The 17206-nt window shown below is 41.9% G+C and overlaps 1 protein-coding gene across 4 annotated transcripts in view; it reads right to left on the bottom strand.

Annotated features, from left to right (window-relative positions):
* Window positions 1–3388: 3388 nt before the first annotated feature.
* The window catches only part of SPATA13 (spermatogenesis associated 13), a 47532-nt gene continuing 33714 nt past the window's right edge, over window positions 3389–17206 (bottom strand). For all 4 annotated transcript variants that reach the window (XM_069969833.1, XM_069969834.1, XM_069969836.1 and 1 more), the window contains 9 exons: window positions 16446–16582; window positions 14966–15145; window positions 14676–14861; window positions 14204–14383; window positions 13099–13331; window positions 10366–10495; window positions 8414–8786; window positions 7051–7125; window positions 3389–3951 (listed from right to left, as the gene is read on the bottom strand). In XM_069969833.1, coding sequence (XP_069825934.1) covers window positions 3770–3951; window positions 7051–7125; window positions 8414–8786; window positions 10366–10495; window positions 13099–13331; window positions 14204–14383; window positions 14676–14861; window positions 14966–15145; window positions 16446–16582 — 1676 coding nt within the window. In that variant the 3' untranslated portion in view covers window positions 3389–3769. The remainder of the gene's footprint in view (window positions 3952–7050; window positions 7126–8413; window positions 8787–10365; window positions 10496–13098; window positions 13332–14203; window positions 14384–14675; window positions 14862–14965; window positions 15146–16445; window positions 16583–17206) is intronic.

Genomic DNA, 17206 nt, shown 5'->3' with positions numbered 1-17206 from the left:
TGGTTTACTGGATTTGGTCAGTGACAGTGTGACGGTATGGTATTAATCCATTTCTGGCTTTTACCACATCTGCTACTGCAAAAAATCAGCAGCGCATGGCGCTACCCTATGACTGTGTGAACAGCTGTGTAAAAGTGTTTGGGTGTGGCAGTGGGGCATGGCACATTTGATGAATGTCTCTCTGCTCCCGGAAAAGTTGGAAGCTATGGAATCATGTTCAAGAGGTATGCTGTCAGGATTTTTTCCATGATTTTCAACTTGTATGTCGGGTATCTGGCTTGGATTTGTTCCTAAAGATTCTACTTGTGGAATTTTACCCATCTGAACATACCCCGATTAAATGTATAGAGGAACCATAGAAAGTATACAGTATGTGAATGTTGGTAGAAAATAAGCAGCAAAAAAATAATTAAAAAAATAAATGAAATAAAATCACACTACATCAGCAGTTGCAGGTTGCTTGCTAAAATAACAAGCCTTTTTTTAAACATGTTTAAGAAATATTCCAACCAGAACTTCATCAAAAGTCCAGCGAAATGTAACAGTAAAATAAAGTCCATCATGAAAGTCACAAAAAACTACAGTTCATTACAAACAAGTTAAAAACGGGTTGATAGTATCATATTAACACTGAACTGAAAATAACACATTCCAGTGCTAACACGGGTGAACAAAATCCTGGGACCCAATCAGGTGGGTCTTCTGCAAATCAAAAATCTCCTCCGCTCCTTCTTGGTTTGGGGGTGGGGGGCAGCTTTTTCATTATGAAAAATAGACACAACAGAATAATAAAACTGTTTGGTTAGCTATACAAAATAAATAACAAGTCTAGTGACCGGAGATACACGTGCTTTAAGGGAAACATTCGGAGATGTACAATGATTTCACCAAGGCAGCCATTTTTTCTTCAAGGAAGATCATTGGTTAAAAAATATGGAAATTCCTTTAAGTAGCTCCTCTACTACAGTGAGGCGATTTCGACAGAGCCAAACCATAGGGTTATATACAGCTATTTCTCCCAGCTTCGCCATTAACATGCAAGGTTGGCCCGGCTACACATACAACTTTAGCACTAACAGACTCTTCTGGCATCAGACTATCTTGTAGAAGAATAAATAATCAGGTGCGTTGGAATCCATCCTGCCCAATCCCTCCTTAGCTGACCACACACACGTTAGATTATTGTTGAAGAATATGCTCAGAAACAGCTTCTCTCTACCAGAACAATAGAGTCAGGTGGTAATAACAATGCTTTTTTTTCCACTGACTTCATCGATCGGTAGAGATTCGGGAGGCTGCCATTCACTCTAGATGACCAGATCCACCAAAGTTAGCTGGTTTGGCTGACTTCACTCGTGGTGTATGGGCACGTTGACGGGAAACCATCAGCAACTTATAAGCATCTTACCTCCTGGTATGTCCCTGTAGCGCACAGGTGCTGAGGATGAAGGTAAGAAACTTGGTGTTGTTTTCGTGATAGTAAGAGTTTAATCCCTATGCTAGTAAGTTGTTTTGGTGCACTGGGTAAGCCGGCCCACTCTTCCTAATGAATAATAGCAGAATGGGCTGGCTGGGGCACTGGCCGGGGTGGATCGGTGCACTAGGTAAGGGGACTACTACCACCAGTAGAGGCCCTCTCCTCCTAATGAATAATAGCAGAGTGGGCCAGCTGGGGCTGATCAGTGCACTGGGGGTTGGTAGTCCCACCCGCATTGCACCAGTATGCTTCAATAGCATGGGGAATAAACTGCTAATATCACAAACAGCGCAGAGGATGAAGGTAAGAAACATACCTTCATCCTCAGTGTCCTGTGCGCTCTAGGGACATATCAGCAGGCTAGATACGACTTGTTTCCCTTTAATCCCTTTGAACAATCTAGATTCCTCATCATACAGTCAAGTCTTTGAAAGAATGGCTGAATGGCTGGAGTGAATATATACATAAGACTCTGTTTACACTTCCATTAGGTTTCCAGTTTTCTAAAAAAGAAATGGACCATCATTGACAAAGTCAATGGGATCAGTAACAAGCAGGATTTAGTAATAATGGAGGTCTATGTTTTTATCTGTATTAACTGCAGATACATCTATAGACAATACTCAGACTCCCCCTCCCCCCAGAATACGAATGTTAATAAGTTAGTGCACTGGACTGATACAACCCTACCTGCTACAAGCTATCTAACCCCTTGTATGAATTACTGCATAGATCTTTACTGGTGTAAATATTCCCCGCTGTACAGGATCCCTCTTTGATCTGACTGGTAGACTGGAATATAACCAAAGCCAAAGCCTCAAATTAGCATTTTACAAAATGAGAAAATTCCTTTATGTAATAATTCATTTGACTCCTTTAATAAAAGGCTCCTGTGTCTAGATATTGCCGGACGTGGTATGGCGTCCCCTGCCGTTCATTCAATCAGATCATCCACCTGAAGTGCCCAGTACTTAAAGCACTTTTTTGACTACCTTATAGACTGAGCATGTGTGACCACTGACACATTAGGTGGACGTTCTGAGAGGAAACTAAGAACGTCAGCGAGCGCTGTAACAAGTGTGTGGCAGTAATATACACAGACAGGAACTCTTATAAAAAAAGGATTTGAACTGAAAAATTGTTCTCTTACTTGATCTAACAGAGACAATTAATAGTTAATCACAAGACCGCCCCTTTATGTCAATCTAAAGCAGCCAACGTTTTCAGATTTTTTTTGTTATTCCTTCCGTTTTGTGTAAAACGATTTTGATCGATAAAGTGACAATGAAAACGGACAACCAATATGGCTGCACTTCCTGTTTAAAGTTTTGTAAAAAACAGAGGCCACAACAAAACGGAAAGGCCAAACTTTGTATATTGTAGACTTCTAGAATAAGGAAGGATCAGACAGGAGTAGAAGGGTTTATAAGACAAGCATATTCTAGTCGGGACACTACATCTTAAATAATATAAGAACATGTAATGCAATGTTACCATCTTAAACCGGGATTTTTGAAAATTTTTAACTAGTGTTGAGCGGAGTTGCTGAACTGTTTGGGTTCGGCATTGTTCTCCAAACCCGAGTGTTTGGCATTTGACTCCCGGCATCCGGAGAAGTTGGATGCCGCCCAAGGGCGGCATCCAACTTCTCCAGATGCCGGGAGTCAAAACCTAACTCAATCAGTTCAGCAACTTTGCTCAACACTGGTTATAACTCTAAATGGGAAATAAATTCACCAACCTAGTCCGTTATAATAAAACTTGAGCTACAGGGAACCTCTCTCTCCAATTTACTCTTGTGGACTGCAGCGGTCACTCAAAAAGTCCACGTAGCTTGAGCTCTACCATCCTATGAGGGTGCTATATTCCTAGCTCACAAGTTTCTTGGATCCTTCATTAACATCACTTCCTTAAAGAAAAGAAAAATGGCCGCCGGTCAGCACTACTATCTAAAACAGCCGTGATTACCAATGTTTTTGGCAGACTCAACATCTCATTGTAACCAGACTAATAAAAAAAATTATATATTTACATATTTAAAAAAAAAAAAGTTCCATAAAATCAAAGTCCAAGAATAAATAAAATATTCATCAACAGCAAGTACTTTGTATGGCAATATACCCCCACAGTACCAGATCACCAGTTTCACATTATTGTGTTGTTTTTTTTCTTCCCACCCTCAAGGAAAAAACACTAGTTACTTAGAAATACAGGTGACCAAAAAAATTCTTCTTGAAATACTGTAAGTGTCCTTCACGTAAATACAGTAGTTCTCCTTCATGTCGGAGGTCCTTATTTCTTGAAGGGTGTGAGCTTAGTGATTGTGTTCCAGAATGGAGAGGTCTTTCTCTTGGGCTCCGCAAGGGAAAACACCTGCTGTTGCGGAATGCTGGTGGGCACCGTGATGTGGCGCTGGTGGAGCGGGTGCAAGTTTTGATGTGGAGGGACTGCAGGGATTCCATTGTAAGTGACACCTGTGACAGAAGACAGATATGGAGTTGTATTAAACATTATATATATATATATATATATATATATATATATATATATATATATATATATATATATATATATATATATATATATATCGTACCATTAGGTTCAACAAGTTGGCCTGTTAAGGTTATGCAGGCATAGAAAAACAAGGCCGTTTTCTTGTCCTCCTTTTGGGATAGGTTTTTGCACTTATTTCCATTGAAGTGAATAGAGCTGAATTGTAATACCACACAAAACTTGAGGATAGCGGAAAGCTTTGTGTGGGGCAACACATAATTTTATTTATTCTAAAGTGCTATTAAAGGGGGTTGTCCAGCGGGGAAAAAAATCTTTTAAATCAACTGGTTTCAGAAAGTTATATAGATTTGTAATTTACTTCTATTTAAAAATCTCAAGTCTTCCAGGACTTATCAGCTGATGCATGTCCTGCAGGAAATGTTTTTTTCTTTTTAGTCTGACACAGTGCTCTCTGCTGACATCTCTGGCCGAGACAGGAACTGTCCAGAGCCGTAGCAAATCCCTATAGAAAACCTCTCCTGCTCGGACAGAGATGTTAGCAGAGAGTACTGAGTCAGACTGAAAAGAAAACACCATTTCCTGCGGGACCTACAGCAGCTGATAAGTACTGGAAGACTTGAGATTTTTAAATAGAAGTAAATTACAAATCTATATATACTTTTATGAAACCAGTTGATTTAAAAGAAAAAGATTCTTCCTGGACAACCCCTTCCAGGGCACTTGAAGGAGTGACAAACTGGTCCAGGGGGGAGAGAGGTCCTGGAAGGCTTACAACTACAGGGTAGGTATCGATCCATATAGCAGTTTAATATCAGCAGGTTTTTATAGGTCGTAGCCAGCGGTGAGTGAAACTACAGTAACCTCAGCCAAAAACCAAATATATATATATATGTATGTTATACACAGCACTATGTAACTAAAGCAGTGATATCCACCTTACGTATCTAATGAATATTGGTAATGACAGGGTGCGGGGTGTCTGTCTCCTGAACCGCTGCTTGGTAACAGAATACAGAGAAATAGTCAATGAACTGCGAGTTACCCCACATACACAGTGACAGCGCCAATGCTGGGGAAGCCAATTATGAAGATGACTTCTGAATGTCACAGTGCCGGGGTTAGATCCTGCCCCGGGCTCCAGCTATGCTGGGAATCCGGCTCTGGCAGGGCACACATAATTGAGAGAAATCTACAAGCGTATATTGATTTACATTGTCTAGTGGTAGTATCACATTTTATCTAGGTCTGGTGCATTTGCTACATGTCGTGTATTAGTTACATGGATAAGGGGGTCACCTAAATACAGACATGAGAGATCTTCAAGGGGTTAAAGGGGCACTAAATCTTAAAGGGGACAAGCTTATAGAAGTAATTTTTATAAGCACCTATATGTATGTTAATATCAGATTCATGGATATGGTAATAACCCCAGAAGTAGAGAGCGCTGTGGAATACTAATGAGTAGTACAACCTGTCTGAATTGGCTGAAAACAGGGAACAATAGACTATATAACTGCACAGGAAAGAGATGCATTACCATGGGACACCACAGTGTCTGTCAGTGGTGTAGCTACCATAGAGGCAGACCACATGACAACTACAGGGTCCGTGCCACAGAAGGGGCCCCCGGTGAGGCATGGTCTTCCTCTATGGTTTTTACAGCTCACGGAACAGACTGACAGGGCTCCCTGCTAGTCTCTCTTGTGGCCAGAGGCAGCATTGCACCTCCAGCCACAAGAGCCCCCCACCCACGCGATGCTTATACTCACAGGCCCCTGTGGCCAGCGCAGTCCCACATTGTTCCATTCTTCCAGCTCTCCAGCATCTCAGCAACATCACTTGTGTACCCGCAGAATGAGAGAACGGAATGTTGCGGGACTGCGCCAGCCACGGGGTCCTGTGAGTACAAGTGCAGTGTCCCAGAACAGCCCTTCTCATGCTCATACTTTTATTATAACCAGTTCTGTTCTGGAAAGCTATGGTCCACTGCAAACTGCGTGTATTGTGTTACCCTTCTCAGTATTCAGGTCTGCTATTTCATTCATTTATTGCATGTATATTCAGGTATCAGTGTCTAATGGTATTATTTCACCTCCTAGTGTTCAAGTATGGTACTTCTCATGTATATTCCTCTGTATATGCCTAATGGTGTGATGATGCAATGGCTGGATGTCACGTGACTGTGCCCTGCTTCCATGGTAACTCCAATGGTCATCGAGCTTTTGGCTGGGGTTACCATGTGACTTCCTGTGCTACCTCAGTCTTGTCCTCCACCTTCAGGAGACAAGTTCAGAGTCTATTCCCTGCCCCATAGGGAATAGGTTGTGTGCCTGTCCTCTCTCCCTGCCAAGGAGAGAGGCCTGCGTGTGCTCTGCTGCTCCAGTCCACTGGCTGTGTTCCTGTCTCAAATCTCAAGATTCTCATCTGGGTGTCGATTCTTCAGTCATTCCTCAGTTCATCTCATCATCATCTTCTCAAATCATCAACAGCAAGTATTTTATTCAAGTCTCATTCCACCCAGCATCTCAACTTCAGTTTCACTACTACTCCCATCATTCAGCACGCTACTCTCACAGCCTATTGCAGCATCACCCATTACTCTGCTTTATTCAAGTCTGCCTTATTCCCGGTTGCATCCGGAGAGACTGTTGCTATTGGTTACCACCGTTACAATAAATATACAACTACCGTTGTTTCTGAACCTTGGCATTGGTGTGATAATTGGTGCCCTGACTAAGGACAACGAAGAATCGCATGCCCAGTATTCCCGCAGGGTCAGGAGCCCGGTTTCCAGCTGTATCACCCTCGTGCCTACACCGTGACCACATTATCCTACAGCTGCCCTGGTTCCTGCCTGTTAGCACCATCTATACTGCGGAGTGGCCCCTAGGGGCCAGGGCATAGCACAAGCATCGTGGAGGCTGTAAAGGATTCATGGGGCCCCGTACAGTTCTTGCTATGGGGCACTATAAATCCTAGCTATGCCCCAGGTGTCTGTAAAAATAGATAGATGGATAGATAGATAGATAGATAGATAGATAGATAGACAATATGCTCACCTTTCATCTTTCCCTGCCTTGACTTCTTTGCATTGTTCATGGCTTGTTTCTTTTGGTCTTCTGAGATTTCCATTCCTATTAAGAACACAAAAGCATATAATAGTTACACAGGAATTAAGGTAAAAGTGTTGATCACAATGCTGCTTGGTTATACAAAATATATATATATATATATATATCGATTCCCTAATGCTCGGTTATGCATAGTACATAGTATAGTAAAGGGCTGGTGCAAAAGTCTTTAAGAATCCATGTGTCCCACTCCACCCCCTTAGGCCCAGCACTTGGCATAACATGGTTACAGTTTTGTTAGGAGCTTTCCTTTAAATCTACTGCAATTAAAGGATCTAATATACAAACTACAGCATGACATTACACTCCAGAAGATTATATAGTTACCAGCCGTGATGAGAAAATAAGGAGTCGCCAAGTGCGGTCTCAGACTTGCTGGCATTTTCTCAATGTAAGGAATCCAGGCAAAATAATGCCTTGTGTGACCAGCTATCAGTATATATACATCTCACGAGGGGAGGAGATAGAAGCCTCATACTGTGGTTGCTTCATTTGGAAAAATTCCGGCTGTCGGAACATTCCAGGATGGGAACCCCTCCGCTCCGCAATGCTTAACCCTGCTTAAGCCAAACGTGACTCAGCCTTATCACACATAGGAAAGCCCAGCTCTTCCAGGTAATGTTTTCCATTGTTATTTAAGGCAACGGATGATCAAGAGCTTAAATACGTCTTCGTCACACCGGCAGTGTTTACTCCAACGGTCTGGGAATCACTCACACAGCATCAGATAACAAGACTAGTAACAACCTACTCAGAGTATACAGTATCCACCAACCATCATAACATTCAGGGTAAGATCAATGGAGGCACCTAGTCATACAACTGGACAGAAGTTATTTTTTTTTAAATGAATAAAGTTAATAAATGAACATATATAAATATAAAATTACCCTTCCCGCTTTACCCTTGACTACAGCCCCTCCAACATAGTGGAAGAGACTGGAGTTGGCTGAGTTCCTGGCTAGAGTGTCCTGTTACAAGATGTATACCAGATAGGAAGTTGGGCTAATTCACTTGATTAGTTGGGTCTCTCTCTAGTTTTCTGATTGCACTCAGGTCCCTCTATGTGGTTGATTTGGAGGTTTGTGACTCCACAAAGTCAATGGGAAGGAGGTGTAACCATCAGGTTCCACCTCCCTCCTCTTCCAGAAAAGTATAGCCAATTCTCTATCAGTATTGGTCAAGGGGAGGTCATTTGTCCCTGACTCTTGTAGGGATCGGAAAGGGTTGTAGTTCAGGGGCCCAGTCTCTTTTTGGATACCATACTACTGCTACCTCACTCCACACTTACCCATAGCTTTGTCTTCCTGGACTCGCTTTCTTTCGTCTAAGAACGCTTGGAGCCATCGCTGCTTGTCCTCCGGCTTCTTGGCACAAAATAAATGCACTTCATCCGTCTGCCTATTCACCATCTTAAAGGCGTTCTTGATGTTAAGGTTGAAGTCCCTGTCCTTTCCATCCTCCACGTCTGTCAGTTCCATCTCGTCCATGTCTATCCTGCCTTTATAATACAAAATGTCTCTACGCAACAAGTCCTTCTTGCAGAAGACAAGCTGGTGGTCAAAGAGGAAGAAAGTCCTTTGCTGGCTCTTGCCTTGTTTGAAGAGCTTTGTTAGTTCTCCTGAATGGATCAACTCAGAACTCCTGGCCAAAATATCTTGTCCCTAAAAAAAAAGGGACAAAACCAAAAATCAAAGATTCAAAACCAATTGTAAAACAACCATGGTGGTAACACACGGGGATGAGTAGTTGGTGAATAGTCACATCCTTGCTCTGCATACTTTTACCATAAAATTCTATCTACACAGCCTCGTCCTTACAGATAGTTAAAATTGCACTTAAAGGGGTACACAATTTTTTTTTTTTAAATCAACAGGTGTAGAAAGTTATAGATATCTGTAAATTACTTCTATTTAAAAATCTCAAGCCTCCAAATACTTATCAGCTGCTGTATGTCCTGCAGGAAGTGGTGTATTCTTTCCAATCTGAACCAGTGCTCTCTACTGCCACTGCAGTCCATGACAGGAACTGACCAGAGCAGTAGAAAATCCCGATAGAAAACCTCTCCTGCTCCGGGCATTTCCTGACATGAACAGAGGTGGCAGCAGAGAGCACTGTGTCAGCACCAGCAGAATTATATAGAGGTAGTAGAATCCACGGCACTCGATATTATGCAGAAGTGATAGTCTATTTTACAGTGATAGACAAATAGTGTATACTCCGACCAATACAAAATACTATGCAGTAGAGACCATATATATAAAGCAAGCTTTCGGCCCTTCCCGGACCTTCCTCAGGCTAATGGATCTCACAGTAGTAAGTACGTCTGGAGTCTGGTGGAGAGCACCAGCAGAATTGTGATTACAGCTCTAGGTTATAATTAATGTTAAGCCAACATTTATCTCTCATGATTGCTACATACAGGTAAATATTAGGTTCATCCAATTGATCATGAGGAAGGGTTAGCAGCTGCTTTAATCCTCAGACGGCAAATCCTCAGATCTCACCAAGACCAAATGATTGGGCAGCTAAAATCAGACATGTCTGATCCTTCTTAAGACCCTATTATACGGGCCAATCTGCAAGAGCAAGCGAATGCTGACCTGTCAGATCAGCGCTCGCTTACTGTTTGTTCCCCGCTCACTGACAGCGCTATTACATACTCCAACGGAGAGCGCGGGGAGGGGGCATCGAACTGCGGGATGGGCTCCCGGATGATCTTTAGATTGTTCGGGAAGCTGTTGTTGCTCCTATTGCACAGAGCGATTGCCAGCAGACTATTGTTATCATTCTATTTTTAACAGGAGCCATAACACCAAGAAATTATTGGCCGTAATGGCCGATAATCGCTTGGTGTAATAGGGCCTTTACTTGTCAACTGCAGATGCCCTTCATTACAGGTCCCACAGAGGTTGTCACCCAGCTTTCCCAGACTCCTGAACAGCTAAACTGTTCATTTAAAGAAGTATTCAGAAGTGCATGAAATCAGGATGAAACCCCCTATAGGATCTCTAATTCTAATTTTAACTTTTTAACATCTTGCCGGGAATAGAAAACTAAAGGAGTTTATTATTTTTTACGGGTAATATTTTTTTCATGCTATAAAGTGGATTCTCCAGAGCGGTTCCAGTCAGAGATTATCTGCCGGGGTTACACAATCACCAGTAACCTGACTGTAGGAATTCTCATTTCCTGGTACGTGGATTCATTCTCAGTGTCTCCAGCACGAGTCCGAGAACTCACCTCCCACCCCACTATGGAGACCTGCCAGCAGGCGATCTTGTCGATGCTCTCCAGACGCCTTTTCCGCTCATTAATTAAGCAGGCAACATTTTTCATGGCTTCATAGGCTTCTTTTATTTTGTTGTAATCCCTGCAAAACAAACAAGCAGATGTGAAACGTGCGGGTGCATAACACAGGGGCGATTCCTGAAACTGATGGAAGTCACTGACTAGCGCAGCCACTTACTGGCCTAGTAATAGAAATATGGGGGGAGATTTATCAAACATGGTGTAAAGTGAAACTGGCTCAGTTGCCCCTAGCAACCAATCAGATTCCACCTTTCATTCCTCACAGACTCTTTGGAAAATTAAAGGTGGAATCTGATTGGTTGCTAGGGGCAACTGAGCCAGTTTCACTTTACACCATGTTTAATAAATCTCCCCTCATGGAATCTGTGGATGCTTTTTTTTCGTTGATATGAACTGTATGACATAGTGATTGCTACCAACACACAAATATGCAGCAGGGACCAGGTCACATTAGATGAGAAAGATACACTGACAAGTGGGCGATACCCATGGGGGTGTGTCCTTATATTGTCTAATTAGTGCTGACAATAAGAGGGACACACCCATTTGACAAGTGATTGGTAATACCCAGTTGTCAATTTATTTACACGTTTCTAGGAGGAACAGCGGGAGGAAAAGAGGGTCAGAATTGTCTGCTTTGAATAACCCTTCAGCATCTTTGATAGGTAATGGGGCGTGTACACAAAGAGATTTATCTGACAGATTTTTGAAGCCAAAGCCAGGAATGGATTTGAAAAGAGGAGAAATCTCAGTCTTTCCTCTATGACCTGTTCTCTGTTTATAGTCTCTTCCTGGCTTTGGCTTCAAAAATCTGTCAGATAAATCTGTCTGTGTAAAAGCACCCTAAGGCTTGGCTTCCACTTCCAAGCTCATGCTCAGTTGTTGCATATCCTCCGCAATCACTAGATGTGGAGATTTCACCCCGAGACGCTGAGTACTGGGATTCAAAACAGAGAGTCACTGAGGACCACTGGCCACGCCTCCTTGACACTTCAGTGGTGGATTGACATTGATGCAAAAGATTTACAGTGCATATGATCAGTATTGCAGAAACTCTTTCACTTGCAATGAAGGCAGACTGTCATTGGATTTGTCATGGAAACCCTGTGTGAACATGGCCTACCACCACCTAATTCTGAAATCAGTCGCTTTTCACACTTTTTATCCCCTATAGAAGCAATTACTGGCTGTATCAGCATTGGCGTTTTATGGAGCAATACAAGGTTCAGCCATGTTCCTGACAGACAACTCTTTGCGGTGACCTCCCACTCTGGTCGGTAGAGAGTATTATATCCATATGGCCCACAAAGAGAAAAATGGCTAAAGAAAATAGTTTTTTTCAAAACTAGAGAATGACAATTTTTGAGGGGCGGGGGCAGCTAAATTCCCTTTGAATAATAAATAATAGCATGAAATTCAGATTTTAGCAGGAGAATGGAGCTTAGTACTGTAAGCTATGAATGATATGTACATGCCACATAGCTGTGATTGGATCCCACTGTTCTTGCTGGTATTTATACCGTGGATCTGAATCTCTAATTCATATTCATATTTTCCTATAAAGAAAATTCTTAAAGTGTAGGGTCAGGAAGGCTGCACTCTCTCTCCCGGGACTGGAAGAATAGAATACTCTATTTAGCAGCCATCACACTGAAGACCTTCTCCACTTTCCCCTGCTGAGCTCCAACACTGGCCAACACTACTCCCATTGTGTTCCTGTGAGGACCATGCGCTCGGCCAGATAGAGTGAGGTCCACGGTCACACGATACACCGAGAAGTATGAAGCGATAAGAGGGAGAGAAATTAAGGATATCATTGGAGGCAAGGGAACCGCAGCTACGAGAGACATCAAAACAACTCTAAAAGCCGAGAGAGATGAATGTGTCAATTCAAGAGCGAACACTGACAGCTTGTACTTAAGGCTGAGAAATAACTCGAGGATTGTTCCGGAGGAGATACACAACAAAGACTGTGTACTGGATACATATATCTTTCTTTCCTTAGAATTTTAATGAGAAGTCCTATGGTTGGACACTCTCCACTTCCCATCAGTTCTACCTATCTGTTGGTGCTTCTACATTTCCTATAGACTCACCATGAGTCGTGCCTTTAAAACATGTAAAATGGCGGCATATGTCTATATAGCCTAGAACCCATAATGGAACCCTTCTAATATATAGAGGAGAGTAAAGCCAATGATGGGATTATACGGAGGCTGGGTTCACACTATGTATATTTGAGGCTGTATTTGGTCCTCATGTCAGGTCCTCATAGCAACAAAAATCAGGAGTGGATTGAAAACACAGAAAGGCTCTGTCCACACAATGGTGAAATTGAGTGGATGGCCGCCATATAAAACGGTAAATAACTGCCATTATTTCAATATAACAGCCGTTGTTTTAAAATAACAGCACATATTTGCCATTAAATGACGGCCATCCACTCAATTACAACATTATGTGAACATAGCCTTTCTGTGTTTTCAATCCACTCCTGGTTTTGGTTGCTATACAGTCTCAAACATACAGCCTCAAATATACGTAGTGTGAACATAGCCTTAAAGTGTAAAGATACAGTAAGCATTTTTCAGAAACCATAAGCCATTCCCATGCATAATGCTTCCCATTCCTATAATAAGAGTCATTTAGCAGCCGAGCCCCCACCTGTGGTCCTGGGTTGTGTACTTGAGCAGCTCAGCCAGTTGCAGAGGATACTTGCAGATCTTCTGGACCGGAGTCAGCAGGAAGCCATCAATAGCGATATCGATCATCTGCTGCAGCAGCCGGCAGGCCTCGAAGAAGTGTCGATATCTGCTGTGCTTCATCAGGTTGGAGAGCTCCAGGCAGGCGTTGGGGTGGTTGTTACAGTACTCGGAGTAAATTGAAAATCCATCATGCTACAAATGTGCATGGACAAAAAAAAAAGGCGTCACAGCATAGGCCATTACCTTTCGTGTAAATACTGCGATGAGTTGATTTTTTTATAATTATTTACCAACTGATGCGATTAATTAAAAAGTGTGTTACTTAAGCAGTTTTTAGTTTTAAAATTTAATGGCTGATTTGAATTTGAACATGAACCTAGAATTTTATAAAAAAAGACAGGTGTCCCTGTTCTTACAGGTAAAGAGAAGAGACGCATACAGTGTACGCCTCACTGTTCTGCTAACAGTCACTAGGCCGGAAGCAAAGCGCTGAGATAATATAGAGTGTAAGTGGTGATGTACAGAGGCATCATTGCTTACTGTGCAGGGACAGTGACACCTTTCTATGACAGGAGTCCCTGCTTCTGTGTATGGAATCAGTGGAACGTGAAGCTATCCACTTTCCAGTACATTTTCTGTATCAATTTCTTTCAGTTTTTAGGATCTCTGCTTGCAGGAAATAGGAACCTTCATCATTTACTGCTAGTGGATATAAATATGCCCTGGTCATGTGATGGACACAGTTACATGTTTTTTTTGTTTTTTTTTACAGTAACGAAAAATAGAGTTATGTTGTGCAAGAAGTAGTGTACCAGTGTGTCCGACACATGACCTGAACAGATTGTTACTATCCATTGAAAGTAACCAATTTACTTTTGAAAGACTGGAAGTTGACATCTTGAAAACAGAAATTTATCATCATACAATGAATAACCCTTACTTCAAAAAACCAGAATACCGCTGAGTTCAAACTGGTAACCTGTTGGCCTCCTTGGTACTTTGAAATGCTTACGAAAATCAAGTTCATGTACATGGGGGGGGAAAAAACCTTAAGAAAAACTCACATTTTCAAGGAAGCAGCCCCCAATTTCGCTCAGATGAGGTTCTTCTTTGTTGTATTGCCTCTCCAAATATTTGTAGAAAGTTTTCTGGAACTTGTAGACCTCTTCAATGTTTCCAAAGATGGTTTTGAGTTGTGCTTCAGTGAACATGCTTGTGTGCTTTCGACACTGCTTGATATAGCCCTGAAATCCAGAACCGCAGAATTAGAATTTCCCCACAAAAAAATCTAACAATCGCAACAGGAGCGAATATTATACAGGTATGGGGATCTGAGCTCAATTCATTTCGTGAATCGAAAACCTCACTCTAGAACCACCGGGAATAATTCTAAAATTCCTCTCAGCAGAAGTATTACCGTACTTTTCTTTAGGCTTGTATCTGAAGCCGCATACAAGACAAATCCATAAACTGTATATAGGTTAATCCATGATGTATTTTGTGGGGGGGCGGGGGGGGGGGGAGCGTGTAGTATACCTCGCAGATGTCCTTCAAATGTTTGATGTAGACCCGTTCTGTGTTCATTATTTCTTGAATTACATTTGTTCGCATCTGATCCTTGTTTTCAGGGCTCTTAAGGCGAAATTTAGCAATATCAGGGTCATGGTCTTCATCATGAAGGCTACCAGAGTTTTCGGAAACATCTTCTTGATTTACTCGTAACTGGAAATATAGATGGAAAAAAAAAAAAATCTGTCATGAATTTGAGGTTGGCGGCGGCGGCACAGACATTATAATCTATTCAGCCGGCCAAGCTGTTACCTTACCCTGACAAAACTTGCTGGAAACCAGGCCTCTGCATCTCCAATGCGACCCCACCACCAGTCCTTATTTGAAGCTTCAAGGACTCGTATGACATCTCCAGCTTTGAAGGCCAACTCTTGATCATCCATGGTGACATGATCCCATAATGCTTCTGCATAAACTGTGCTACCATCACTTATCAACTGCAACAACAAACATCAAGAATAAGAGCTTATTGTATGGATTAAAAAGGGATGTGCAGCAGGTAGACAAAACATTTCGTATAAACATGCAATGCAATGAGGAGTCTTTTTGGGTGATTAAGAAAAGGACTTGACCATAAAGACTAGACCAATGTTCACTGATCTGTGGCTCTCCAGCTGTTGCAAAACTACAGCTCCCATCATGCCTGGACAACCTTCAGATAACAACAGCTTAATAGCCACTGGACTACATAGGAGAGATAACCTGTATTCATCTTCCAACCAGGGCTGAATCTGCAATGAGGCAAGATGAGTATCTCGCCTCAGACAGCAGACTGCAAAGTCCCTGGGGGAAGACATGTTCCATGTGGCTATAAAAAAATTCTAGCATGTTCTACTACACACTACTGGTTCCTTTGACCCCTATGATCTGATGCAAATAATGTCTGGACACAGAAGGCGAAGGCAGAACAGTAATTTAGTGGAATGCACTAAAGTGGGGCACCATTTTAGTTTCCGCCTTCAGTGTCAGAAATGCAATTGTTTCAATACAAGTACTAGGTACAATTGAACCAAGTCAATGACTGCAGATAATATTACATTTGATATAATCATGAAATACATAGCAGCAAACCCATTTAGAACGATACACAGTGGACACCCCAACAATGGTTGACAATTAATCCACTATTGGTATGTATGTATGTATGTATGTATGTTTCTTTACCTGGAGCAAACACACAACATGGCCAGGAGCCATAGACACCTTAGCTCCACATAGTGTCAGAGTACAGGCTACAGAATCTAATGGCGCATGGCACCATTTTTTCCATTAATTTAATATAAATTGTAGATATGCAGAAGCACAGCATGGGCCCATAGAAGTCTATGGGTGCCATATTATAGCTCTGTACAGCTCGCCCAAGTAACAACTACATACAATCTCTATGTACAAAGAGGAGATAATGAGTAGATACAAAGAGACACCATTGGCATCATACATTCTGTGTGTTTGATGGCACAAAGGTAACTTATATACTCGCCAGACTGTTCGGGTTACGAACTTTTAACTTTTTTTTTTTTATATTCTTATAGCACAACATTACAATGTATGGGTACTTGAATTTTGGGAGTAGGACACCAATCCAGAGATATATTCAGCATACAATGGCTGGAGTCGTGACAGAGTTGGTCTACTATTATGGGCCTATTTTGTTTGCCTTCCTCTAGATCAACACAATATGGTTATAGGTGGCACTTGATGGACATTATCAACCATGTAAGAATACAAAATCTTTACCTCATTGATGGCTAACTGCTCTCCTCCTGGCTGCAGATATCTTGGATTGGCTTGGTAGCGATCATCAAAGCTGTACTCCTCCTCACTGCCATTGTCGTCAACCAGTGTCGTAGACTCTGCTCCTCCATCTGTAGAAACTACAGAAGATCCAGGTTGTAAGTAGGTGGTCACCATTGAGATCCCTTCCAATATACCCTTGTATCCTGCTACAAGTTCACTGTGATCTGTCTGTGAGGCTGATGTATAGTCACCAATGTACAGCAAGGCAAGAAGGTAAAAGTGACCATCTAAGTCAAGCACTATCAAACCAATGATCATGTATAGAAGTCGTTGAGTAACTAAAGTGCAGGACACATCCAGATATGAGACCTCAGCAGATTAGCCCCAGCTCCATTGTATGCCTCTTACTGGAGATGAAATCATCACAACACAATGGGGCTGTTGATTGTCCCTAATGCGGACTGTAATCTTGTTATGAATTAATTATAGTAGATCATTAGCCTTGTAAATCCCCCAATTCTTGTCTTCTATGAGGCTGTGTGTTCGGTGTATTGTGGACATATCTGTATTGAACAACTTTTGGATTTATAGGATTAAAGGAGAAGAATTTTTACTTAAGTATTGTATCGCCCCCAAAAGTTATACAAATCCCCAATATACACTTATTACGGGAAATGCTTATAAAGTGCTTTTTTCCCTGCACTTACTACTGCATCAAGGCTTCACTTCCTGGATAACATGGTGATGTCACTTCCTGGATA

Source organism: Dendropsophus ebraccatus, chromosome 5 (genome assembly GCF_027789765.1).
Source record: "Dendropsophus ebraccatus isolate aDenEbr1 chromosome 5, aDenEbr1.pat, whole genome shotgun sequence".
In the NCBI taxonomy this organism is placed as follows: domain Eukaryota; kingdom Metazoa; phylum Chordata; class Amphibia; order Anura; family Hylidae; genus Dendropsophus; species Dendropsophus ebraccatus.
Note: the sequence above shows the minus strand (reverse complement) of the source record. Positions and strands in the feature narration are given on the sequence as shown.